Genomic DNA, 27,830 nt, shown 5'->3' with positions numbered 1-27,830 from the left:
TACTATGACACTTTATAACATCATAGGTATAACACCTTCGGACATGGAAGGAGGCATTTCTTATGACTCCAGCGGTCGCTGATTCTCACTGGCGATCTTCAGGGCAGCTGTGGGCTCAACGCAACTTTTTCGATGGCCGCATTCAGAATTTAGTCTTCTTGTCCGTAAAGAAGAACCTTCTGGGTTTGTCAATCTGCCGGGAGAATTAAGCACAATAGCATTTTGTATGGGGATAAAAGAGAAGCGGTTCTGAATAATAGTAACAACAACAGTAAGCTTAGATGACTGATGTGCCAATCCTGGAATTCCAGCAGAATTGAAGGCAATGAGAGAGAAAAGATTGTGAAATACGGAGGTCCAAAACACACTGCAGAAATAATCCAGTTTGAGACAGGGAATCCTGGGAATTGTCGTTTATTGTGGCACCAGACGTCTCTGAGCGAGAAGGCTAAATGTCTCATAAAACCAGTTCCCAGGATTCCCTGATTGGAGCCAGAGCAGTTAAAGCGGTCTCAAACTTGATTATTTCTTCAGTGTGATTTGGGCCTGAGATTACAAATTGAGATCCAGAGCCTCTGGGCAAAGGAAATAACTGGTGAGAGTCGATGTGGCAGATTGGTTTAAGTGTTGGACAATGACTCAAGAGACTAAGGTTCAAATCCCTGCTCAGCCATGGAAACCCACTGGGCAACTTTGAGCACTTCCAACTCTCTTTCAGAACCAATCTTGCCCAATTTATCCTATCTAGCAAACAGCTGCAGCAGCTTAAATGAAGGTTTTTCAGGGCATTTGGTCATTGGGCAGTTGGTAGAGAATTGCAACTTCTGCAACCACCAAAATGTGAGCAAAGCAGAAATAAGCTGGACTTACTCCTTCGTAGGTCACTAACAGGATGCCAGGTGTTGCTTCTGGGCTTTGCTAGGGATCTGCAAGGTTAGCAACCCAAGAGGCTGCATCTATACTGCAGAATTAATGCACTTTGAAACTTCTTTAACTGCCATGGCTCAATGCAATGGACTTCTGGGACTGGTAGTTTTGTGAGATGGTTGGCCTTCTCTCTCTGAGAGCTCCGGCGCCCCAAAGACTACACATCCCAGGATTCCATAGCCTTGGCAGTTAAAGCGGTGTCAAACTGCATTAATTCTGCAGTGTGGATGTAGTGAAGTTTTCCTAGTATTTTCAGCATTAGTAGTTACATTTCCAAGTGCTCCTGAGAACTAGATTAGTGGTTGAGAAACAAAAGGGAATTGGGTTGGGGTTGGGGAGTGGACAGATATTTGTTTTAACTTTCTCAAGGAAAATAAGGATTTGGCTTTCTGATACCTTTTGGCTTGGCTTGGCCTCGGTCCCTTTTGCAGGGCTGAAGGGAATTTGTTCATAGGTGTTCTCCATGGTAGGAACATGCTTTCTCAATGGCGAGATTTTGGTGACATGATCAGGGACCTTTCTGCATGGATTCTCAGGACAAGGCTGCATCATTGACGGTCTCCCACTCTTTGGAGAAACCCAGTCATAACTCTGTTTGGGTTTTGTTGGCAAGGCCTTGGAAAGCTTTTCTGAATCGTGCTCATGGGTGACGCCCTTCAGCCGCCCGAAAGAGACCTGTTCGTACATATTGCTTGTCTTGTCACAGGTAGACACTGTCGCATAATGGGACTTCATCTTGTTGATCTGGCCATACATGGTCTCCCTCGGTGAATCAGGCAAAGTTTTTGGATGGTTTGGCTTTGGAGGATCTTTGTCAATCGCAAGAGAGGTGGCGTATGCGGCAGACAGCGGCTGTGACCCTTGCGGCTCCATGGAGGTATTTGGTTTATTCGGTAACTTAGGAGATAGCTTTGGAGGAGTTGAAGAGGGAGAACTTAGTGTTGTCTTCTTTGGTGGAGTGATAGAGAACTGTCCGCTCAAGGGCTCAGGAAGCATCCAGACGCTCTTCTCTTGGTCCAGGTCAATTTCAGAATAAATTGTTTCTAAGTGAACGGTTTCTCTGAGATTGATTTTTTTACTGTAAAATCTATCGGATTGCTTAGCTGTTGTAAACAGGGTGGTTGTTTTCTTTCTGCAAGATGAGGAGGTACCTTGCTCTGGTCCGTCAGGTCTCTGTGGACCATCTATGATACCTTTGTATGGTTTTTCTGGCACCTCTGGGCTTCTGTTGTCTTGTTGGTGTATCTTGAGTTCTGCACAGAAAACATTCCCTTCACCACTTACGAAGTCATCCTCAAAGGACTCCGAGAGCAGCAGGTTGCTCCTGGCTGGAACTGGTGGGGCATCATCAGGGTCCTGTTATGAGAAGGGAGGGAAAGGTAGAAAGAAGGAAGAAGGGCAAGGAAGATGATGATGAAGATGAACAGAAAGCAGGAGGAGAAAGAGGAGCAGAAAGAAGAAAGAGGAGAAGGGGGAAGAAGATGACGAGGAGGAAGTTGAGAATGGAGAAAGAGGAGGAGGAAGATGATGAATGGGGAGTAGGATGATGATGAGGAGGAGGAGAGGAAAATGGAAAATAAGAGAGAGAAGAGATGAGGAGGAGAAAAATAGGAAAAAGGAGGAGGAGAGGAAGGAAGAAAGAGAGGGATGAGGAAGAAGATAAAGAGAAACAGGCAGAGGAAAAAGTGAATGTAGAGGAGGAAGGAAGAAGAAGGAGACAGAGATGGAGAAGGAGAGGAAGAAGGAGAAGGAGAGGGAAAAGGAGAAGGAAAGGAAGAAGGAGAGGAAGAAGGATATATTTATTGATTAGTTCTTGAATACAGGTATCAGGGTGTGGTAATAGAGTTCTAAGTAACCTTCTGGATTTAACTAAAGGTCCCACCTAGTCCGGTATCCTGTTTGCCACAGTGGTATCTAGCTGTCTGTTTCCTCTGAACAGTGTGTTTGAAAGTGGCATCCCCCTATAACTATACATAGATTTTGCAGCATTGGTTGAAGGGGATTTGCTTTGCAGGAAAGGGGTCAACCTCTGGAGCAGTGGTTCTCAACCTTCCTAATGCTGCGACCCTTTAATACAGTTCCTCATGTTGTGTGACCCCCAACCATAAAATTATTTTCGTCTCAGTTCCCAAGAAGTATGTGTTTTCTGATGGTCTTAGGCAACCCTTCTGAAAGTGTCAAGGGGTCGTGACCGACAGGTTGAGAACTGTTGCTCTAGAGGTTGATGGACATTAAATCCCATCACCCTTAGCCAACAGAAGCAATGATCTACAGAGGATGGCAGCTCACTAACATCTGGAGAGATGTATATTCTTCCTCCTTGGCTTAGCTCTTCCTCTCACCATACCAAACCTACCTCTGGACTCAGATCTGGCTTCTCTTTTGATAAAGACTTCTGTTGCTCCTGAAGCTTCTTCCCCTGTTTTTTGGGCTGGTTGCTGGTATTCGCCTTTGCTGGAATGGGTGAGCTGCCAGATACCTGCCTGGTCAGCATTGGGGCACCTGTGGAACTCTGCTTGGAAGATGTCTGCTGCTCCAAAGAGATTTTGTCATACACACTTGTTTCCTCTTGCTGCAGAAGGGTAGGGGGAAATGGCATGGAAAGAAACATAAATGTCAAACGAAGTAACACCACCTCCAACAACAGTAATTTCACATAGACGCAAAGATCCAACATCATCTCAGAGTAGCATAAATATAAGCTTGTGGAGTTATGCTGTGCTAGCACCATGCAGTTTCTATATTGAATTCCACCGTTGCACAACGCATGAGAAAAGGTAAACGCACAATGTGCAGAGGCAGAGCACAGCTATAGCTGCGTCACTGCACATCTGCAATGGTTCTTTGCAAGGAACTCTGCTCCCACCACCATCGGCTGAACATTTTTGTTCCACGTTGCCCAAAAAAGTCACTTCACATGAGTAGCACATAGGCTTGCCTGATGTCCTTTATTGTAAAGGATGTCCCTTATTCTGGGGTAAGAAAGATTGTTCATTATAGGGCTGGTGGTGGGTGTCCCTTATAGAAAAGATGTAGCTATGTATTGCTATAGTTATAAAATGTAGGCCATGATGTGGAATCATGGCCTATCTATCTATCTATCTATCTATCTATCTATCTATCTATCTATCTATCTATCTATCTATCTATCTATCTTCTATATATAGTATAAATTTGACACCTCTTGAGCCAATGGGATGTTGACTTACCATTCAGTTAGCAACTCAATGGGTCTACTCTAGTTGGGACTAAGTTACAGGTTCAAGCCATAATTAATATATTGTGAAGGGCCTGGGGGGACCTTATAGAAGGGATGTAGCTAGGGATTGATCTAGTTACAAAATGTAGACTATGATGTGGAATCATGGCCTGCCTATCTATCTATCTATCTATCTATCTATCTATCTATCTATCTATCATCTATCTATCTATCTATCTATCTTTCATATATATATATATATATGTGTGTGTATGTATATATTGGCTTGAATCCTAATTGTCAGTCCCTGCTAGGATACACCTCTTGAGCCAATGGGATGTTGACTTACCATTCAGTTAGCAACTCAGTGGGTCTACTCTAGCTGGGACTAAGCAATAGGTTCAAGCCATAATGTATATAATGTGAAGGGTCTGGGAGTAATGAGAGCAATTTCAGCCCTCCCCCAAAAGTGTGTTCCACCTGAACTATCCTTTATATGAAATGATACCATCCTCTTGAGCCTTCTTGTAGCAGAGTCCTCCATTTTGGAGCTGAATTTTTTTAGCCAAGTGGAGAGGGGCTGGGGAATTTAGGGACAGCTACAGATCACATGAGGTTGGGGAATATATTTGCAGAATGCATGCAGGACATGTGGGGTAGATACATCCCACCTCTTTAAGCAGCATATTGGTGAATTGGGTTTTGACTTACTTTTGAACAGGCCACAGTAAGTTTTTCACTAAAAGGCTCGATTTCGGTCCTTTGGTAGTAACTGATCAGCTCAGCCAGGCTGGGATGGGTCTGGGTGTCCCCTGAGATGGCATAGTATCCATTCCGCTGGTGGCTGATGACAAAATGTCGGCATCGGTCTTTTCCCCTGCAGTCAAGACACACGCACCCCAATGGAGACAAGTTACAAAAGGAGGTTCCAACAACATTAGGAAAAGCTTCCTGATGGTGAAGATTCTCCTTCATTGGAGATCTTGATCCCAAGGTTGGAAGGCCTCCTCTCAGGGGCACTGGGGCAATAGGTTCCTGCAACACTATGCCCTTCCAGCTCTGTGATTCCACAAGAAACGTTCATGACTTTCTAGAGAAGAATGTCTACTGCTGCTTTTGAATGCAACAACCAATGGTAAGTATGTGTCGGGAGGCAACGATTCTGAAGTTATCTCTGGACAGAGTATTATACCCAAAGATCGCTGCTGATTTCAGGGCAAGTTAAAAGCAGAGGTGGGCAAAATGCAATCCATGGGTTACAGGTCTGTTTTTACAACTTCGAGGAAAATAAAATTGTTTTCAATTTTTTGCCCCATATGTTTCCAAACAACCTCTAGGTAGCATTGGAGAACATTTCACTCCACCTTTTGCCCCCTTGGGCCATTTTGGCCACAGGAGAGGCCTTTTGTAAAGAAAAAGAGGTGAGCATGAAGTGCGCACCTGTAAAATGGGCTCCTTATTCTCTGGATGGCCGATATCCAGTAAGAAAGGTTTGAGTGGTTTGAGCAAGGAGTCACTAGTTAGCTACACAAATAAGGCAGTAGCACAATTCAGTAGCATATATAGAATTTCTGCCATCATCACACCATCATCTAAATATGATACAGATACAGTTAAAAGTACACAGGGCACAAGAGTTAAAATAGAATAAAAATTAGGACCATTAATAATAATAATAATAATAATAATAATAATAATAGAATTAGAACCATTAAGAAATAAAATTTAAGTTAAAATTAGAACCAATAAAATTAGAATCATTAATAATAATAATAAAATTAGAATTAGAACCATTAATAAAAAAATTAAATTAAAATTAGAACCAATAAAGTTAGAACCATTAATAATAATAATAATAATAATAATAATAATAATAATTTATATGCCGCCTCTCCTGCAGGATTGAGGCGGCTTACAATATCAAATAAAATACAATATAAAACATAACATATTAAAAATACCTTCTATTACTTCCCTTCCCTTCCCAACGATACTATAATAAAATATCAGAAACAATTAAAACAATTAAAATAATCAAACCATCAAGCCAGTCAGAGACAAAAGGGTATGCCCAAAGTGTGACCATTAAAACAGAACGACAAGAACTACAGTACATTATAAAATGCTGTTTCCTATGCAGGAAATGCTGTTTTTAGTACAAATAAACCAGGTGCAAATTTTGCACACGAATAACCCCCAGTTAAAGCATTTTCAGCGCAGGAAATGATACGTTCATGCATAAAATATATAATGTCTTTTTGTAGCAAGAGTTCTGCGCCCCGCACAGAAAATTCTATTTTCTGTTCCAAAAACCATGTGCATATTTCAGACATGATAATGAAATATGAAATGAAATAAGATTTCTGACGGTCAATGACCCGCACAAAACAATACAATACAGTACAGTATCATACAATGTCCAATAGGAAAAAAAAAACACAACGCAAGCATACAATACAAATGCAAAAAGGAATAAAGCTTGGAGATGCATCGAACAAGGGTCGATAGGTACCGTAATAAGTAATATTGTACATCCAGTTGTATCCATTTTCTCAGTAATTCAGAAGCCGAATAAATTCGAAAAACTATATAATAAAAAAACCTTATTCAAATAGAAAAGATGGTCATTAAAATTAAAATCAAAACACCGTTCTGCGAAGGATAAGTTCCAAATTATGAAGGTTCTCATCCAGATTCATCTTCTCAATCTTTCTCAACCTTTGAAAAAAACATGTTTTTCAGGCCCGTTTTGCATATATTCATGTGCATTTAACTATGCGATGACTATCACTCAACAATTGAGTCACTGGCTCTACTTCAATTGGGGCTAATCAATAGTCATGGTTTTACAAAGTAACTTTCCCAGGCTCTATTCCCCCCCCCCCCATGCTTTTAATTTCACTATTTCCAACCAAGAAGCACTAGAAATCTAGACCACTGACCTTTTGGGTGAGAAGCAACCCAAAATCATGTCCAGTCCCCAGAGATGAGTTGGGTTCGGAGCAATGGCAGCGGAAGTGGAAAAAAGGAAGAGACTGGACTCATCATAAGGAAGTGGATACATCATAAACACTTATCTCTCTTTTTTTGCATCTGACCACAAATGCGCCATGGTGACAAGAAGACTCTCACAAAGAGACTCGCTCGGGACTTTTTATGCATCACCAAGCTGGGTTTTTGCATGTATTTCATCCTTGGCCTTTGATTGACAAGCTCCAGTAGCTTCTTTTTTCCCATAGAGTCCAGGGAGCAGATATGTTTTGTTGCCACAGTGCCAAGGGCCCCTTTCACTGCTTTCCAAGCTCTAGAAAAAGGGTGGCCAATTGGGTCAGGCATCTTTGCATGCAGAGGTGTATTGGGTTGCAGATCGGAATATGCATTCAGCTGCATATCTGGTTGCTCATGCATGAAATGGTGTATTGAACTGCACGCTCAATTGCACATGTGGCTGCTTTCCAAGCTCTAGAAAAAGGGCGGTCAATTGGGTCAGGCATCTGTGCATGTAGAGGCGCACTGGTATGCAGATGGAACTGAATATGCATTCAGATGCATATTTGGTTGCTCATGCATGAAATGGTGCATTGAACTGCACATTCAATTGCATGTTTGGTTGCACACCCAACTGTGCATTCATTTGCACAGTTGGGCATTGAACTGCACATTCAGTTGCGCACTCAATTGCACATTTGGTTGCACACCCAACTGTGCATTCATTTGCACAGTTGGGCATTCAGTCTTGCAACAGTGCCATGCAATGTAAGGGCTGCATGGCACAATCAATGCATAAATGCACATGCAGATATTTAGGTTAAGCAACCCTGATGTACGAACATAGCTCAATGATGGCTTGTGCAGTAATGGTTGTAGGCATGTGCCCAGACAGTGACGCACTCCAAGAGGGGAGGGAAGTCAAGTCTAAAGACTTACCGATAGGAGAGAATGTAGCCAAAGGATCTTTCGTTCAATCTGATAAGAAAACAGCCAAGATCTCGGTCTTTCAGGAGCTCCTCAGCTTGCCTGTTAAAAAGAGAGGGTTTTCCAGATTGTTATGACTTGATCTGCTGCATTAGCCACACTTGTCCACTCTCTGTCTACCCTTGGGAAAATTATCATGCTAGCTGGGGGATTCTGGGTGTTGTAGTCCAAGGATGAGGCCCTGTTTAACATATGTAGAGCATAAATGCCTATCAACATAGGTACCTGGTGGTACTAGGAGGATTGTTGTGTGCCTTCAAGTTGATCCCGACTTATGGCAAACCTAAGGCAATCCTATCATGGGGTTTTCTGGGGCTGAGAGTATGTGACTCACCCAAGGATGCTTTGATTGAGAGTTCCTGCATGACAAAATGGGGTTGGGCTGGATAGCCCTTGTGGTCTCTTCCAACTCTATGATTCTAGTGGGTTTCCATTGGCTGAGAGCGGAATCGAACCCTGATCTCACAGTCCAACGCTCACACCGCTACAAGTTGGCAATGAACTGAAGGCACACAACAACAAATGAGGAAAGTTGATGTAGACTACTAGCCAGAACATTGAAACAACCACTATAAATAAGGCGGAATCATCATGATCATGATCATCATCTTTACCACCACCAGCACCACTACGACTTCTCCTATTACTAGTACTACCTTTTCTCTCCCCAGAGGAATTGCCTCCTTCCTTCTCCCTCATTCAGTCTTCACAACAGGCTTGTAAGGTAGGTTAGATAGCGGTTGAAGCCAAAAGGATAACACTATTTGTATTTCCAGGGCTGGGGTCAGTTGCCATTGGTGTTATGGCCACAAATAGGCAATTGTGGAGCAATTGTAACAAGTTTAGCTGCTGATATAACCAGGAGATACACCATATTAGTGTCCCAACAGGACTCCAGACTGAGAAGGAGATTGAAAAACAGAGACCATACTGGAAGGAAGATGGGATAGAAATCAATCAATCAATCTAAGGTCAGTTAGTGAGCATCATGGGCTTGGGTTTATTTTGAAATTCCCCCCCCCCCCCCGGAGCAAGGAAACCTATTCCCCTTCAGCTGCTATTGGGACTCTCATCTGGTGTTGGTGAATGATGGGAGTTGTTGTACCCCAACACCCAGAAGGCCACAGTTTTCCCTTCCTGGCTGTGCTCACCATGTCCAAGTCTGGGGGGGAAATATTCATCTTTTTTTGATGACAATGCCCAGGACTCCTCCTAGCCAGGGGATACTAGGAGCTGTAGTCCAACTAGGGGAACCTTACAACGCTCCACATCACATGAAGCCTGTCATTGGCTCTACAGTTTAGTGGTTTCCTTTTTAAGAAACCTGGTGCCAATTTTCTGCCAGGCCAGAAATGCCTGCTCAGTCCTGGAGCTAACATTTCAGAGAACAATTTGGTCAAACATTCATTGCATTTGAGCTTACATCCGAGGAACGAATCCATGGAACCACTCCGGCAAACTTCCATCCTGTACTATAAGTGGAACTTGCGTTGTCAGAAACCACCGCAGTACCAGGTCTTTGAGCATCTCCGAGGGCTGCTTTTCTGCATCCAAGATAGACTCTTTCCCTGGAAAGGACAGCTTCTGTTGATTCTCCATCCTACCTTCATGCTGGAAGGGATGGAAATAACTGATAAGGAAGTGAGGACAAAAAGAGAGAGAGAAAGAAGTGTGTGTATTTTAGCCTCATTTGTTTATCTCTGGCTTCGTTGGGAAATTAAAATAATCCGTCGGACAATCAGGCTTTCTCATCGCCAACTTTTCTCGGGAGTTGCTCAAGCCAGTCTTAGGGGTGCATCTGCATTGCACAGTTGCACCAGTTTGAGATCACTTTAACTGTCATGGCTTCATCCTACAGAATCTGGGATTTGTAGTTTGGTGAGGCATTAGAATTCCTTGAGAGGATTCTAAATACTTCATAATCCATTTTCTAGAAAGTACGCCACTGGCAGGTCCATTTTATTTTATTTTATTTTATTTTATGTACAGTGCTGTGTAAACCTACAGCACTTTATAAATAAAGTTTATATAAATAAAGCTTAATAATCATAATAACTTTTGGAAGCTGCACATCCCAGGATTCCATAGGACAGAGCCATGGCATTTAAAGTGGCATCAAACTGCTATAATTATGTTATGGAGATAGCCTTAGTAGGTATTTACATTTTGCATTCCTGTTGGTGTCTTACACACATGGAAGTTCCCTCATTGAAATGTTGCTTCTTCCTTCCTTCCTTCCTTCCTTCCTTCCTTCCTTCCTTCCTTTTCCCTGAATGGGGGCCCAGAGAAGCTCACAAGATGAACTAAAACAAGGAATCTGAGCCCAGAGTGGTGTACTTTGAGTGTTGGATTCTGGAAGACCAAGGTTCAAATCCCTGCTCACAGCCACAGAACCCTATTGGGTGACCTTGCGGCAAGTCACACTCTCTCAGCCTCTGAGGAAGACAATGGAAAAAACCTCTCAGAAGAAACTTTGCTAAGAAAATCCTATGAATGGCCAACCTTGGTGTCTCCATAAGCTGTAAGTGACTTGAATGCTGCTGCCACTCTGCAATATTAATAGTTTGGCACTCCTTTACTTTAGCTGTGACTGCTCCATCCCATCAAATCCTGGGATTTGCAGTTGGTTTTGGCACCAGATCATGCTGAAGGAGAAGGTTCTAATATGGAAACAAACAGGTAAACAAACAAGCAAATAAGAACCAAAATGGAGGTGGCTAAAAGTCCACTTTTGGTTTATGAACCTAGGCTTTTGGGATGGTAACCAGCATAGCAGGAGGTGTAACCTGTTAGAGTAATAAATCACCACTCCTGAAGCATCCATCACAAGCAATGCACTTTTTTCTTTCTGGTGGAAAATGGTGGTCTCAGGAAACTGGGGTGGTGGAGGTTCAGGAGGCCAGAAGCATGGCTTTGGTGGCGGGTCACATCTGATCCTAGGGAAGCAATTTCCCCAGCCATGCTTTGAAAGGAAACAGAAAACAAAACAAAACAAACCCTTTGGTTAAAGGCTGTTACATTTTTGCATTGCGTTAACAGCAGCGCTGTGTTCCTTTGTTTGCAAATCTGTTAGAAATAGGAACTGAAAGCCGGTGGGTGTGCCATGGCTATGCAAATCCTTCACTCTTCTCACTTTTCACTTGGTTCTCTGCCAGCCGTTTTTGGTCCATGCTTCAAAGTACTGCAGTCTGTGTGCCTTTACTCATCAAACCCACGTAACCCTTGCAGCCGAATGAGGAATTCAGTAAGGTTTCAATGAATGGGGCATAGAGCTGGAATGGTGGTTTTGCTGGAGCAGATCATCACCATGGAACATTACGCAAATAATTGCATCAGCAAAGAGGAAAAATGCAAATCGTTCCAGGTTAGATGTCATCAACATCGTTACCAACATTTTAAAAAAATACACAACACTACAAAGATCACTGGAAAATATGTAAAGTCTCAGGTCTAAGTCTGCTGTATAGCTCACTTCATTGTCTCACAGTTGGATGCTCTTTCAGTAGGATGATCCAACCTATATGTTGCTTCAAGAACCTGCCAATGTTGCCGACTTTGCAATGACTTATGTCCGTAGGGCATTTTTTAAAAGTAAGAGTTATATGCCCAAATGGACAGACAATGGACATCATGGACAGGCCAAATGAAATGGTTTCCCCCATGTCTTAATGTCGACTTGTTTTCACAGCGCGAGGCCAAACCCCCAATTCGAGCATGGACTGTCATCATGAGAGAAGGCCAGTTCTGCACCAAATTTGGATCAGACCAGTCTTAAAGGGCTTTAAAATAACTCACCTTTTGCTCCAGATTCTGCAGGAAAACCCAGAGCACTCTGTAGTGATGCCAGGTGGCTTATGCTTCTATGTGTTAAAAGCCATCAGTGACATGGTTAGTATATTTGACACCTGGTGCAGATTATGTTTAATACCACTTTCCTCTCTTCAATAGCTTTTTCTGGGTGTGATGGAGCTGCTGCTGGTGAGAAAGATGTGACTCACTTTCCTGCCCAGCCACTAGAGCTGCCATAGATGGAAGGCACACCTTCTCACCAGCGCACTGGAGGACACCCCTCTGAAATGTCCCCTAGTGCAGTCCACACCTTTGCACCCTCCTACCGTTTCCTGCAAAATAAGACATACCCATAAAATAAGCTGTAGCAGGATTTCTAAGCATTTGCGCAATATAAGCCATATCCCCAAAATAAGACATAGCAATAGGCCCGGCGTGGAACGCAAGGAAGTAGGAAGGGAGCGGAAAGATTGGGGCCAATGGTTCTAAAGGAAATGGAGTCACAAGAAATTCAGGTTGGAATTCTGGGTTTGGAGAGTTATGACGATGTTCGAGAAGAAGACGACTTAACTAAGGGCCCAAACAGACATGCCAAAATAAAGCTGCTTCAGGTCACTTTGGAGGTATGCTGTTTAAATGACACATGCACCTCAAGAGGCCATAAGCCACACCAAAGACATGCTCCAGTCCTAAGCACTGGAAGGCAGCTTTGGCGCAGCTTCTGGCCTCTTAAGATGCCTGTGTCATTTAAACAGCATACCTCCACAGTGACCCGAAGCAGCTTTATTTTGGCTTGTCTGTTCAGTCCCTGTGTTTGAAGAAATGTAGATTGTTGTACCATGCGTACTAAAAATAAGACACCCCCTGAAAATAAGCCATAGTGTGTCATCTTGAGGAAAAATAAATATAAGACAGGGTCTTATTTTTGGGGAAACATGGTAGTTATACCCGTGCCAATGCTGTGTGCCTCATTTCTGACCTCGGAGATAGCAAGTTGTGGTGATGCTGGGCAACACATTTGTAGACAGTAGCCTGGAGTCACAACAGACTGTGAAGATGAGGAAGAATCCAGGGCAACTCTCAGGGCATCTTCCAACCCTCCAGAGCAGAGCATGGAAGAAAGGAAGATGCAGGGTGTGTGTGAAAGTGTGTATGTGTTCATGCATGGACAGGAGACCCCATGTTGTCATTGTTGTTAAATGTCAGCAAGTTAGCTCCAGTTTATGAACCCAGAGACCTCCAACATCAACATTGCAACTCAGGACATCTGTGGCTTCCTTGATAGAGTCAACCCACCTGTAATATGCTTTTTTTGCCACCCTCCATTTAATTAATTCAATTAATATAATTTAATTTAACTGATTTATATCCCGCCTTCTTCCCGGCATGGGATCCAAGGCGGTGTGGAAATTTCCAAAAGCACCGTGCAACCCAAAAGCTCTTAGTACAAAAGTTGAAACACAATTAATCCAAATCTCTATTTTTAAAAAAACACACACAAAACATAATAAATAAATAAATGTATAGCTTTTTGTGGGTTTTTCAGGCGACGTGGCCATGTTCTAGAAGAGTTTATGCCTGATGTTTCTCCAGCATCTGTGGCTGGCATCTTCAGAAAACAAAAAGCTCTGGATGCCGGCCATGAAAGCCTTCGACTTCACAATAAATAAATGTATTTGTCCTTTTGGCACTCCATGGTATCTGTAGGACTCTTTCCATCTCTCCTTGTCTCCTGGTATATGTTCCATATAAATTCTATTATCCATATGCTATACGTTCTATTTCTGCAGCCTGTAATAATAAGACTAGTAGGAAGTGTTGCTGCACCATCTAGTGGCTTATCACAGTCATATATACGGACACTGAACATAATGCAGTCCCTCTCTTGAGTAAATTTTAAACCTGAATTAAAACATTTCTTGTTCTCTCAAGCATGTGGAACCGTGTTTTAATATCATTTTATAATTTTATGTTCGTTGATATGTTGTTTTTACACTTTCTATTTTAACTGCATAACTTGCTTACTTTTGTACAGTACGTATTTTAGGACTTTTGGATTGCATGCTGTTGGCAGGTTATGTGCTGTTTTGGTGGTGATGCCTGTAAAGTGGCATGCAAATTTATGGCGCTGTATAAATAAACAAACATTAATAATGATGATGATAATAGTATTAATAATAGAGTAATATTTGTGATTTTTAAAATCATCTGGAGCAGTGAAGGGAGACTGAAAGTAACCGTTCCTGGAATGCAGAGGCAGCTGTATAGGTTTGCAGTAAAGAAAAAGACCTAAGGTGCATCTACATAGTAGAAATAATGCAATTTGACACCATGTTGTCATGATCCCATCCTACAGAATCCTGGGATTTGTAGTTTGGTGGGGCACCAGCCCTCTTTGGCAGAGAAAGCAAAAGACCGTGTAAAACTACCAGCCCCAAGAAATCCATAGGATGGAGCTAGAGCTCTTAAAATGGTGTCAAACTGCATTCTTTCTACAGTGCAGACACACCCAGAGTCCTATGCTATCTTGAAGACTAACATGTTTTGTTGGGCTTAAACTTTCTTGGGCTGGACTGCAGTGAACATAAAGTGATGTGCAAATTGACCAGACAACAACTAAGAATGCAGTTCTTTGTGGGATTTTTGGGTTCTGTGGCCATGTTCTAGAAGAGTTTATTCCTGACATTTCGGCGGCATCTGTGGCTGGCATCTTCAGAGAATGCATTATTTGAATATGCCAGCCACAGATGCTGCCAAAAAATCAGGAATATACTTTTCTAGCACATGGCCCCAGAGCCCGAAAAACCTACAAAAATCTATGGATGCCGGCCATGAAAGCCTTCGACTTTCCAAACTAAGAATGGGTTTGTACATCAGTTTGAGACCCCTTGCAATGCTATTGCTCCATTCTATGGAGTCCTGGAATTTGTAGTATTACCAGGAGGCAGAAGGGTAAAAATCTCTGCTAGCGTCCTAGCTGCATCTACACTGCAGAATCAATCCAATTTGACACCACTTTAACTGCCGTGGCTCAATGCTATGGAACCCTGGGGTTTGTCATTTGCATCGGAGCTCTCAGGCAGAGAAAGGAAACGTCCCACAAAACTACAAACCCACAGCGTTGAGCAATGGCAGTTAAAGCGGTGTCAAGCTGGGTTATTTCTGCAGCGCAAATGCAGACCTTAGTATAGTTTTTTGTGGGTTTTTTGGGCTCTGTGGCCATGATGTAGAAGAGTTTATTCCTGATGTTTCACCAGCATCTGCGGCTGGCATCTTTGGAGTATGTTCCTTTGGAAAGACAGCACTGGAATGTCCTAGGAGAGAAAGGTCATCCCATCATGCCATCAGCCCATTTTAACACCAGGGCCTTCCAGCAGGAGCAAAGAATGGATATAAACTGGAGTGCATGGAGGATCGTCTGTAGTATACTTTTCGCATGCTTGTGAGCAGAATAGCAACCAAGAGTGTTGATGATAAGCAACTGGGTTTCCTAACAGCTGCTTCCTGTTAAGTATTCTTAAGTACTCAACTTCTGCTTCCTCCCCAAGTAAAGAGAACCGAAGGTGACATTTTCTTTGTCCTTCCATCTCAGGAGGATGTTTGCCGTACTGATCCTGCCTTTTCTCAGAGGAATCACAGGTGGGTTGTCCTGCAAAGGAAACTCTCCATTTTCTTCCACCTTTGGCTTTTGGATTCTTAGCCTTCATTGCCACAGCTCTTGGGGATTTTGTGTTTGTTTTATGGTTAACACCCCAACCCTTGCGGTTTTCCAGATTTTCAGCATGGGGAATATAATAATAATAATAATAATAATAATAATAATAATATTTATTTGTACCCTGCCTCTCTGGGGTGGCTTACATGTTAAAAATACAATCAAATCCCAACAACCCACCCCCTAAAATACAAATTAAACCATTCATAGATTAAAACATACCTTAAAATAACAGATAAATGGCTATAGCAGAAGACAAGGAATAATAGATTCAGCTGTTTTTGGTGGCCAGTTATCTATTCTATCTGAATAGACTAGAAAGCTGGGCCAAAGCTAACAAAATGAACTTCAACAGGGAGAAATGTAAGGTACTGCACTTAGGGTGGAAAAATGAACTGCACAGATATAGGATGGGGGACACCTGGCTGAATGAAACCATGTGTGAAAGGGGTCTGGGAGTCCAAGTAGACTCAACTTAAACATGAGTCAACAGTGCGATGCGGCAGCTAACAAGGCCAATGCGATTTTAGGCTGCATCAATAGAAGTATAGTGTCTAGATCAAGGGAAGTAATAGTGCCACTATATTCTGCTCTGGTCAGGCCTCACCTGGAATATTGTGTCCAGTTCTGGGCGCCACAATTCAAAAAGGATATTGAGAAACTGGAGCGTGTCCAAAGGAGTGCGACTAAAATGGTGAAGGGTCTGGAAACCATGTCCTATGAGGAACGACTTAGGGAGCTGGGGATGTTTAGCCTGGAGAAGAGAAGGTTAAGGGTGATATGATAGCCCTGTTTAAAAACTTGAAGGGATGTCATATTAAGAAGGGAGCAAGCTTGTTTTCTGCTGCTCCAGAGACTAGGACCCAATGGAGCAATGGATCCAAGTTGCAGGAAAAGAGATTCCAGCCCAACATTTGGAGGACCTTCCTGAGAGTAAGGGCTGTTTGACAGTGGAACAAACTCCTTCCTTGGAGGTCTTCAAATAGAGGCTGAATGGCTATCTGTCAATGGGGATGCTTCGATTGAGAGTTCCTGCATGGCAGAATGGGGTTGGACAGGATGGTCCTTGCAGTCTCTTCCAACTCTATGATTCTATAATTCTATGATTCCATTTGGGAAAGGCCTGCTGGAAGAGATCCATCTTAACAACTTTTTTAAAAAAGCTGTTCAAGGTGTTAATGTGACCTTTACATCCCCAAAGACCCAACTGGCATGGATAATGGGAACTCAAGTCCACCAACATCTAGAGGGCCAAGTAACAGCTGTGCTAGAGAAATCCAAAATGCCATATCCCTTTATTCACCAGTATGCTTTTCTACTATAGGAGCGACCTTCTTTCGTCATTCCAACAATTCAGAGCAGAAACTGCTCTGCAGTGCATCAAGCGATCAAAACAAAACTGGCTGGTGGTTTGGAGGTACTTCCTTGCAACAGTTTAGACAACCGACGGACGCTTATACTTCTTGTGGAGGAACGTACGACAAAATGGATCCATGTTATACAGAAGGAAAGGAGCTTGTCTTCAAATCTCCAAATGGCGGAAGCGTTGCGTGCAAAAGCCTAGCAGATAATGAGACGTTTAACCAAGTCCCCCTATTTACTAAGGACTGCAAGAATTTTGACTTCTTTATTGTAGCAATAACACAAAACAAAGCAGGTGAGATTATTTTATTTTTTTAAATATTATTATTATTATTATTATTATTATTATTATTATTATTATCATTTATTTATAGAGTGCTGTAAAAATTTGCACAGTGCTTTATATAGTAAGAGTAAAAAAAAGAAGAATAAAAACCTGCCAAGCAGCGTACGATCTAAAACAACATCATTACATGGTTAAAATGTCTCTAAAATATTTTTAAAATTGTAATTTTTAATTGTTTGATGTTTTATTTATACTGTTGGAATCTGCTTTGATTCCTTTGTGAAAAAGCGGAATAATAATAATAATAATAATAATAATAATAATAATAATTCATATACAATAAAAAACAAAGTAAGCAGCAGATTAACAACCAGTAATCTAGAATGGCTCCCCAAAATGACACCAAATTAAAGCACATTTTGAGATGTGTTTAGGAGACATCTCAGCCGTCTAGTGGAGATGGTGCTTTCAGGACAGAGAGCCCCATGAGATGGATTTAAACCATTGAATAAGCCTAAGAGTACTGTTCAGGAGGTTTTGTAGCTCAGTGGTTCCCAAACTTTGGTCCTTTAACTCTTTGGGACTTCAGCTCCCATAATTCTTAACCATTGGCCAAGCTGGTTAGGGCTTCTGGGAGTTGAAGTCCAAAAAAAAGAAGAAATCTATAGGACCAAAGTTTGGGAACCATTTCTGTAGATGCAGACAGAATGATGGGCACAGAGCCAGGTTGACTGTTGTGCAATGAGAGAATATATGGCTCTACCTCTGTTGTGTGAGGCATTGTGTGTGATCCAGTACTGCAACCATAGCTCCACTTCTATAAGTTTATGCTACGCAGCTGGGAAGTTAGGGGCCGGAACTCTGTTGGCATCTTATGCATGCCTAAGACCCCCATGGAAGCAGAGGGGAATTTGTGGCTGATGTGGAATCCTTATATTCAGTTCAAGCCTGTGGAAGTGCATTGCACATCATGCACATGCAGGTGTTTAAGATGTGCACACATGTATGGATGTCTGTGGAGATGTACACGAGGTGTAGGTTCACATTTGGTTGTGCATTCGGTTGCAGATTTGATTGTACACTCAATTGTGCAACACTGCCATTCAACACATGGCAATGTGGAATATGTTGAATGCACTACAGCTGACCCTCCACATTTGCAGCTTTTGCGGATATGATTATTCATGGATTTGATTAATATGTTCTCTCTAGGAATCTCTAGATCTTCCAGTGTGACTCTGCTGGATGTTGACCCTAGAGCAGGGGTAGGCAACCTGCGGCCCGCAGGCTGGATGTGGCCCGGCGAGGCCTTGGGACCGGCCCCAGCCCGGTCCTGCCGCCGATTGCCGCTGGAGCCTTTGGCCTCTCGTGCGCAGGGGCAATTGTCTATAGAAGCCTCAGAAACATGCATTTATATTAACATTTTTAAAAAAAAAATCAGCAAATTTTTTCACGTGTCCTCCATTTTTTTTAAAAAAGTGTCCACCATTTGAAAATGTTGTCCTACATTTGTCCCAGTTTATTTATTTATTTAAATTTTTTAAAAATTATTTACTTATTTATTTTTTGGCTTCGGCTCCCCAGTTGTCTGAGGGACAGCAACCCGGCCCCCGGCTCAAAAAGGTTGCCTACCCCTGCCCTAGAGTTACACTGGAGGACCTAGAGATTCCTAGAGAAATACTTCTTTAGGTATTTGTAGGCCCTCCAGCATGACTCTATAGTCAACCTCTGGCAGATGTGGACCACAGAGTTGTGCTGGAGGACCAGAGATTCCTAGAGAGGTGTTCTCTCAGGTTAAAAAAATACTGTTTTTATTTGCAGTTTTCCCACTTTCACGTAGGTCCTGCACCCCAAACCCAGCGAACGTGGTTGGCCCACTTACTGTCATTCAGCACTGCCATTTGATGCAAGTTACTGCATCAAGGCATGCGGAGAGTTACCTCACCCAGTCCTGATATGGCGTCTTGGCAGATATGTCAGGCTTATAACTTTGTGTGGTTTTGCTCTGCAGAGACGAAAACACCCAGTACAAATGCACCACTTGCAAAAGCTGTGTCTCTTGGACAAAATAATTTCAGTCTTACCTGCCAATTCAAGCTGACGCCAAACACCGGTACGTTTTCTGTGTACTGGATTAAGGAAGGTGATAGAAGCACATGTCTTTTTTCTGCTTCCAATGAAGGTGGTTATAACCATCATAACTTATCTTATGATACAAGCTGCTGTGTGGATGCTGGGATCAAAGATAGGAGGCGCTGTCATCATACAACTTCGGATAGAGTTGGACAAAATCAAAGCCATGAGATTACAATTCTCAATGCCACTCTTTCTGATGGCGGAAAATATTTGTGCATAGTTACTGCCTTTGCATCTAAGCAAGAATGGAGGATTGTAACCAACGTTTCTGTAACTGTGGAGGAGGAGCCTTTGCCACGTAAGTTTAGAACTGGCTATAAGGTGTATAATAATAAAAAATTAATAATAATAATTTATGAATTGGTGTCCTGTTCAGTAGTATCAAGTTCGTAAGCAAACTTACAATCTTGTGGCTTTGGGGGATTCATGTTTACAGAGATCAACCATGAACCTCAAAACCTGACTTGTAACCCAAACAGTGCCCAAGCAAAGGGTTCCTGAGGCTGCAGAATTAATGCAGTTTGACACCACTTTAACTGCCATGGCTCCATGCTGTGGAATGCTGGGATGTGTAGTTTTGTGAGATGTTTAGTCTTCTCTGTCGGAGAGCTCTGGTGCCACAACAAACTACAAAGCCCAGAACTCCATAGCACTGAGCCATGGCATCTAAAGTGTTGCCAGACTGTATTATTTCTGAAATGCAACTTGAGACCCAAGGTTGGGGCATTGGGAAATGATGCCTGCAATGCTCTCCCTGTCATGGGGCACACTAATATAAGGAGTTGTGGCAGGGCCCCATGACAGTCTCATGACTGGAAGAGCTGTCTTATTTTCCCAGGGCCTGATCTGGAAGACGTCAGAAACCCTTTAGCCGGGGCACTGCTTGGCTTGAAAAACAGGTTCTTCAGGGGCAGAATTGTCAGACATAGCTACAACAATGGAGCTATATTACTTTTCTATGCCTGTTGATGCAAGATCTTGGTTCTTATCTTTATGCATGCCCTGCCAAAAGTGGGACACAAGGGAAACATTAAAAATGTGTAAATAAATTGGCAACAATAGTCCAAATCCCAATGGCTGGTTCCAACTAGTATTTGTTAACTGCCAATATTGACTTTGACTTGTGGAGACCCTATGAATGAAGGACCTCCAAGTTAACTGTATCCTCAACACTCCAGCTCAGGTCTTGCAGACACAGGGCATTGGCTTCCTTGATCAAGTCTATCCATCTGCAATGTAGTCTTCCTCTTTTCCTACTGCTTTCTACTTTGCTAAGGATTATCGCCTTTTCTAGTAAGTCTTCTCATGATACGGCCAAAGCAGGACACCCTCATTTCATTCATCTTGACCAACAGTCAGGAATTATGGGACCTGAAAACACCTGGAGGACCAAACGTTAGTCTATATGAAGGAACTAGGCAAAATCCTGAAATGTTAAGTTATATCAGTGAAGAAAGCAGATAGGAAGAGCATCAACTCACTTGAAATATGGAGACAGGTGCAGTATCTTCAGCACTTTTCTCCATCTCCGTATTTCAAATGAGTTCATTTTCTTCCTATCCGCTTACTTCACTGCCCAGTTTTGACAGCCATACATAGAAATGGGAAATAGGTTGCCATAGACTATCCTAATTTTAGTATTCAATGATCTATCTTAATGTGAAGTCAAAGGCTTTCATGGCTGGCATCCGTAGTGTTTTGTGGGTTTTTCAGGCTGTGTGGCCATGTTCTAAGAGTTTATTCCTGGTGTTTCGCCAGCATCTGTGGCTGCCATTTTCAGAGAATGCATTCTCTACATTCTCTGAAGATGCCAGCCACAGATGTTGGCGAAACGTCAGGAATAAACTCTTCTAGAACATGGCCACAGACCCCGAAAAACCCACAATGCACGATCTATCTTAACATTTCAGGATCTTGCCTGTGGGCCAACCTTTGGGTCTCCAGATGTTTTGGATTTCAGGTCCCATAACTCCTGACTGTTGGTCAAGTTTGTTGGGGTTTCTGGGATCTGAAGTCCAAAACAAACAGAGGCCCAAAGGTTGGGAACCACCGATATAGACCCAATGAAACAATGGAAACTTGGTGAGTTAACATAGGTGTATGTTTTATTGATTCAACTGATCTATTCCAATTGGGACTGAGGATCAAAATTTGGTCGCAGGCGGGAATTGTGTGTCATTCCAGATGGTGTTTTACTGAAATCCCAGCTTTTATCGCCATTGGCTGTTCTGACTAAAACTGCTGGGAGTTACAGTTGAACATCTGGAGGGCTGAAAGATGCCCACCCCTGGCTTAGGCCAATGCTTTGTCGGTTGTGCCCAAAGCTGGCAAATTACTTTTCATATCGCTAATATGGTATTATCTCTTGTGTTGTTTTTTTTCCAGCACCTGTATTTAGAAATGTGCTAGAGCTTTCCCTGGGAGTGATAGGAGGCCTCTTTCTGCTCAGCATGATCATCTTATTTCTTTGCTGGAAGAAGAAATTGAGAGGTAATGAAAGAAGAACAGCTTAAAGTGGGCAGAAAGGTGACGGCGTGATTTGCAAAAGCATTTGAAATAATTGAAACTTCACAATGCATTTGTATCTCATTACAGGAAAACCACTGGAATTGCATGAAAGGTACAAATGTATAATGTAACATAAAGCACTCTGTTTTTTTTGTTTTGTTTTGTTTTGTTCCATTACAGCCCAAAGGAATGACTCTAAAAATCATCTCTTTTATTTAGGGATCAGAGTGCAACAGAAATGGACGGAGAGGATTGTAAGTATAACTGTTTTGCATTGATTTAATTTGAGGTGGCGGATAAAGGAACACATTTAGAAAATGTGTGCCATAAATGTCTTGGCAGATACTATGGAGTGCACAAGTAATGGCAAAGGAACATTAAATGTGGACAGTGGGGCCTTGATACCCGCTGCGTTTTTTGAATACAAAAATCCATGGATGCTCAAGTCCCATGATAAACAAAGGCTCAGTACAATGGTGTCCCTTATATAAAATGGCAAAAATCAAGTTTGCTTTTCGTAGGTTTTTTTTTGGGGGGGGGATATTTTCAAGCTCTGGATGATTGAATCCATGGGTAACAGAGGGCCGACTGTTCTGACGTTGTTAAAATCTCTGCATATAATGTTGTAGCTTAACCAGTTTCTGCTCTGGTCTCAAAGTCTATCAGAGGAGCATGATAAAATCCCAAAGTGCAAGTGTCCTAAAAAAGGAACCAGTCTGCAATTTTATCACTTTCCTTCTTGCTGTGAGAAAGTGTTCAAGAACCACTGCATTATGGACATCTATTCACAATTCGAGGCTTCTTCTGTGCAAAATTCACACGTCATTAAAAAAGCATTTTTCTGTGCAGGAAACAGCACTTTCAGCTCAGAAAACAACATTCCCTCCACAGAAAATGCTCTCTTCGGTGCACAAAATATTGTTTTCAGTGCAAATCAACCACACACAATTTTTGTGAAGAATAAATCCCTCACTGCACCATTTTCATTGCGAGGAAATGGCATTTTCTGCAGAGGAAACAGCATTTTCCTCATAAGAAATAATATTTCTGCTTAGAATATGCTGTTTCCTGTGTAAAATCACATATGTGCAGATATTGTACTCAATATATTCGCATCTATCCAGATTTCTTCTCTTCATGGTTTCGCACTACACTTCAAAAACACAATTTTGACCATTTCACAATTAATTTAATTTAATTTATTTGTTTCATTTATATCCTGCCTTATAGCCTTCCCAAGGCGGCTTACTGGATATTGCTGAGATCAGCTCTAAAACAATGAAGAACCAAATATTACAACGTTCCCTTGAAAGCTTAAGACAAGTGTTGATTCCCCCCACCCCCCTTGAGCACGTTTCAAGATCTGCTTGTCTCTCTCCCCATTCCTTGGTCTTACAGGTTCTCCATATGCCATCTCCAGCTGCAATGATCCCAGAGGAAATGAAGTGATCTATTCGCTCGCAATGAGTCCTGGAGTAAACCCAAACACAGACCTATCTTTATTGGAGCACAAACCAGCTTCTGGAAGGCAACCTGGAGAAGATTTGCAAGCAATCTATGCAGTGGTCAAGAAAAACTGAGCATTTGTAAAGCACTGGACAGAATATTAATCTCAGAGATGGACATCCCAGGACTGGACTTTATTCAGCTCGGAGTGACCACTACCTCCAGTGGCGATCCTGGTCTCCAAGCCGCGTTTCCAAGTTATCTTATTATGTTGGAGCAATCGTTTCAAAAGCGGAAGGACCCCGAAATTCCAAACAATTCTAGTCCTAAGCATTTTGGAGAAGGGAGAATCAACTAATAATAATAATAATAAAAAATAATAATAAACATAACCGTAATTTCACTTATAGGCTGCCTCTCTCATGATGTGGGAGCCAGCTTTTCCAGTTTCTGATATGATTTCATTTCATTTCTATGCTGAGTGGGATCCAAGGCAGCTCACCAAGAGAGTCAGGTAAAAAGAATGAAATTTCAAAAAGCTGTTGAAATCAACCTGTTAAGAGAAATGTAACCCATGTAACTGGACCTCACAGAAGTGGTCAGATGGGACCAAGTGCAATGGAAAGTGGTTGGTTGGTTGGTTTTCTTGGAAACAGTTGAGAATCTTGGCCAAGGTGGGAGCTGGGTCTCTTGAGGTCAAGTGGTGGGAAGCTCAAGACAACAAGCATTTGGGGTTCCCATTTTGTCTCCTTCTTGTCTAGTGTTTTAAGTCCTTTCTTTCAGTAGAACCTACTACTGTTTTGTGAAGGCATCACAAGATGGGCTGCTTAATAGCACCCTTCGTATTCATTCAATCATTTCTTATGTTCATTGAGAACATAAGACTGTGTTATTTCTTAAATTTTTGTTTTGCTTTTGTCTGTCCCGAATTTCCCAGCTCCACCTATTGACCCCAAGCTCAAGTAATAAAGAGAGAAGGCGAAAATTCTATCTCCTTCCACTTCCACTGCAATTGCTTTTAAGGTACAAGGGATGCTCAGCACTGGAAAGCAAGTTGTGATTCATTTTCATTACCAATCCCAGCAATCCATAACACTGACCAATGGCAGTTAAAGCGGAGTCAAACAGCATTAATTCTGCAGCGCAGATGCAGCCCTTGTCTCCATGTAGCTCCTTGCAGGCAAAGGCCCATTCACCATTCATCGACAGTGAAATTTCATTAAATATTAAGATTCTTACAAGCAAAATGGGTACTTAGAAGGGCCCTTCACACAGTCAGAGTTGTTGTCTGCATTCAAGCTGTTTGCGACTTATGGTGACCCTTGTTACACCCAAGTTGGTAAGAGCAACCTGTTTAACCTGAGATCGTGTAATGAAAATTTTCTCTTTCTGTAGACTTTACCAAAGCAGGGCTGGCACAGATAACTGAGACACCAAATTTGGTTTTAGCCACTATGCATGTAACATTTATTGAATCACAAACGTAATACAAACATTAAGTATCAAGAGGTCTTTCATTCATCCACACATTCATACAATACTCTCACACACTTCCCTTCCACTGAACAGTGATCAGTTGTCCGCAAAGGCTGGGGATGACATTGGTGCCGTGGGTGATGCCCACAAACTGAGGGTGAAAGCCAAGGGTCTTTATACTTTTCTTGTCTCTGGCTTTTTAGTTGCTGAGGTTTTGCAATATTGCAGCCCATTACTCAACTTCTTCTTTCTGGAGAAGACACGCTGTTCAAAGCAGTCCATTGTCCTGTCAGGTCAGTTCGCAGCTCAGGAGAACAGCACTCCCCTGGCCATCCTTTGTAGTTCATCACACCTGAACAGCATTTTGATTCAGCTTCCCCGCCTCGGCTGACAAATCCTTCCTTCACATTGATGCTTTGCACGGAACCATCTTGTTTAAGGCCATATTCCTTGGTTCTTTGGTTCTTCAGTTCTGTGTTTAAGTCAGAACTCATTCATTCGTCTCACATACGCTCCCTCTTGATACTTAATTAATTCATAATTGAGTATCACAAGGTTTGTGTTATAAAGTGGTGACATAAAGATTATAAAAATATAAAAGAGGGAAAAGAAAAAAAGAAAGGAAAAAATAACACACAATCATGGTTCATAATTCAAATTCAGCTTCTTTGATCTTAGATATCATTGAAATGATACTATGTTGACACATGCGAATCAAAATTGGGAAAAAAGTTATCACACAAATCATGACTAAACCATAGCTATTATCATAATGACTTCTTTGATCCAAACAGCAGATGGCCACAAATCTCTCAACCATCCAAAAAGGGACCAATTCCCTCCTGTGTCTTTAACATTATGTTGGATCATCTCCTTCACTTTTTCATCTCATCCTCTATTGATCGATTTAAATTATGGAATTTTACAACACATTGGCTCCCTATCATTTTACAAAAACCTCCTTTCTAACAAACAATCTAAGGCTAATCTCTGCTGCATTATCATTTGATTCATTTCTTCTATTTCAGACTGAAACATGCATATTATTTTTCCAGTATCATTGATTGACTTTTCCAACCTGCAAGTAAGTCCCAGTATGCTTTTTCGATTTTCTTGTGCTATTGTTCCCGGATATGACCCTAAAGTGAGGATTCCTGTGATAGCTCCTTTGACAGCCCTCCCAATTGATGTACCATCTGACAATTGGTGATCTATGATCACAGTGTCAGAACAATCTGGCCCTAAAGTCCCATCATAAGTATCCCACATTTGCCTGGGTTGGAGATTCTGAGACTTATATACATGGACTAGAAAAGTCAAGTACTCCGCTCCCACACATTGATAGCTGCTGGATTAAAATTGGTGGTCCATTTGTCGAAGAAGAAAAATATGTTTGGTCTTGAGGTTGCCAATCAGAACATATGCTTCCTTTTCCCAACCCAATCATAACACTCCCGTTTACATGAAACATTGAGCATTCTAGATACATCTCACTCCATTCAGTTTGATATACGTCTTCTGACATATAACTGATTAAACGTTTCATACAAATAAAATATGTACATAGGTTCTGGATCTTGAAGGGACTAAGTCCGACTTGCCCCTTGGAGGTGTTTCCATCTGTTGATTCCTGTGATCTAATCCTACAAAAGAAAATATACAACCAAACAAACTTGTTATTATTCAACTCAATATACTTTTATCTGGTTTTGGTGGACCCATTTGAATTTTCCATCTTTTCAAATTAATAACTGGTAGGCCATATATAATTCAATATGACACATGACCCCTTCCACTTGGGTCTCAGAGTACAGTCTCTTTTGGTACCAAATGGAGATATAACGCTTGAGTACCAAATGGTATCATTTCTTTTTCTTGAGTGAGTATCCACTCGGTCTTTGAATCTGAACTGTCCATGGTGCAGATTTATGCCATAGATAGAGGTAGATGGTGATTTCAATGTTAGTGGGTTGGTGAATCCGCTCTGTCTTTGAGACTGAAATGTTTATGGTGCAGATTTATGCCATAGACAGAGGTAGATGGTGATTTCAATGTTAGTGGGTTGGTGAATCCGCTCTGTCTTTGAGTCTGAACTGTCAATGGTGCCCATTTATCCCATAGACAGAGGTAGATGGTGATTTCCATGTTAGTGGGTTGGTGAATCCGCTCTGTCTTTGAGTCTGAACAGTCCATGGTGCAGATTTATCCCATAGACAGAGGTAGATGGTGATTTCCATGTTAGTGGGTTGGTGAATCCGCTCTGTCTTTGAGTCTGAACAGTCCATGGTGCAGATTTATCCCATAGACAGAGGTAGATGGTGATTTCCATGTTAGTGGGTTGGTGAATCCGCTCTGTCTTTGAGTCTGAACTGTCAATGGTGCCCATTTATCCCATAGACAGAGGTAGATGGTGATTTCCATGTTAGGGGGTTGGTCAATCCGCTCTGTCTTTGAGTCTGAACTGTCAATGGTGCACATTTATCCCATAGACAGAGGTAGATGGTGATTTCCATGTTAGTGGGCTGGTGAATCCGCTCTGTCTTTGAGTTTGAACTGTCAATGGTGCAGATTTCTGCCATAGACAGAGGTAGATGGTGATTTCCATGTTAGGAGGTTGGTGAATCCACTCTGTCTTTGAGTCTGAATTGCCAATGCTGCAGATTTATGCCATAGACAGAGGTAGATGGTGATTTCCATGTTAGGGGGTTGGTGAATCAGCTCTGTCTTTGAGTCTGAACTGTAAATGGTGCAGATTTATGCCATAGACAGAGGTAGATGGTGATCTCCATGTTAGTGGTAAGGTGAATTTGCTCTGTCTTTGAGTCTGAACTGTCTATGGTGCAGATTTATCAGATAGACAGAGGTAGATGGTGATCTCCATGTTAGTGGGTTGGTGAATCCACTCTGTCTTTGAGTCTGAACTGTCAATGGTGCCCATTTATCCCATAGACAGAGGTAGATGGTGATTTCCATGTTAGGAGGTTGGTGAATCCGTTCTGTCTTTCAGTCTG

At 42.0% G+C, this 27,830-nt stretch overlaps 1 protein-coding gene and 2 pseudogenes across 2 annotated transcripts; 1 reads left to right on the top strand and 2 right to left on the bottom strand.

Moving 5' to 3' along the window:
- Positions 1 to 121: 121 nt before the first annotated feature.
- LOC149307156 (uncharacterized) lies at positions 122 to 5,064 on the bottom strand (annotated as a pseudogene).
- Positions 5,065 to 15,463: 10,399 nt separating this feature from the next.
- LOC149307155 (uncharacterized) lies at positions 15,464 to 23,686 on the top strand. Of its 2 annotated transcripts, none has more exons than XM_089538522.1 (7): positions 15,464 to 15,529; positions 16,930 to 17,262; positions 19,265 to 19,366; positions 21,775 to 21,879; positions 21,985 to 22,009; positions 22,117 to 22,151; positions 23,296 to 23,686. In XM_089538522.1, exons 1-7 carry the CDS (start codon positions 15,487 to 15,489, stop codon positions 23,475 to 23,477), a joined length of 825 nt encoding a protein of 274 aa, XP_089394648.1. In that variant the 5' UTR covers positions 15,464 to 15,486; the 3' UTR covers positions 23,478 to 23,686. The 2 variants fall into 2 exon arrangements, with proteins under 2 accessions (XP_089394648.1, XP_089394647.1); XM_089538521.1 differs by having other exon boundaries at positions 19,265 to 19,687.
- A 1,110-nt stretch (positions 23,687 to 24,796) lies between these two features.
- Positions 24,797 to 26,869, bottom strand: LOC149307154 (uncharacterized; annotated as a pseudogene).
- Positions 26,870 to 27,830: the final 961 nt, after the last annotated feature.

The sequence above is a fragment of the Sceloporus occidentalis genome, unplaced genomic scaffold (assembly GCF_023333645.1).
Source record: "Sceloporus occidentalis isolate IW3139 unplaced genomic scaffold, rSceOcc1.0.p SCAF_9, whole genome shotgun sequence".
In the NCBI taxonomy this organism is placed as follows: Eukaryota; Metazoa; Chordata; class Lepidosauria; order Squamata; family Phrynosomatidae; genus Sceloporus; species Sceloporus occidentalis.
The sequence above is the reverse complement of the archived record's forward strand: the minus strand, read 5'-3'. Positions and strand labels throughout refer to the sequence as shown.

Bases quoted from the DNA above. Each gene is read 5' to 3' on its own strand.
- LOC149307155 (XM_089538521.1), top strand. From the start codon at position 15,487: ATGTTTGCCGTACTGATCCTGCCTTTTCTCAGAGGAATCACAG. The intron at 22,010-22,116 runs GTACAAATGTAT...TCTTTTATTTAG, and splicing joins CCACTGGAATTGCATGAAAG to GGATCAGAGTGCAACAGAAA. The intron at 22,152-23,295 runs GTAAGTATAACT...TTGGTCTTACAG, and splicing joins AGAAATGGACGGAGAGGATT to GTTCTCCATATGCCATCTCC.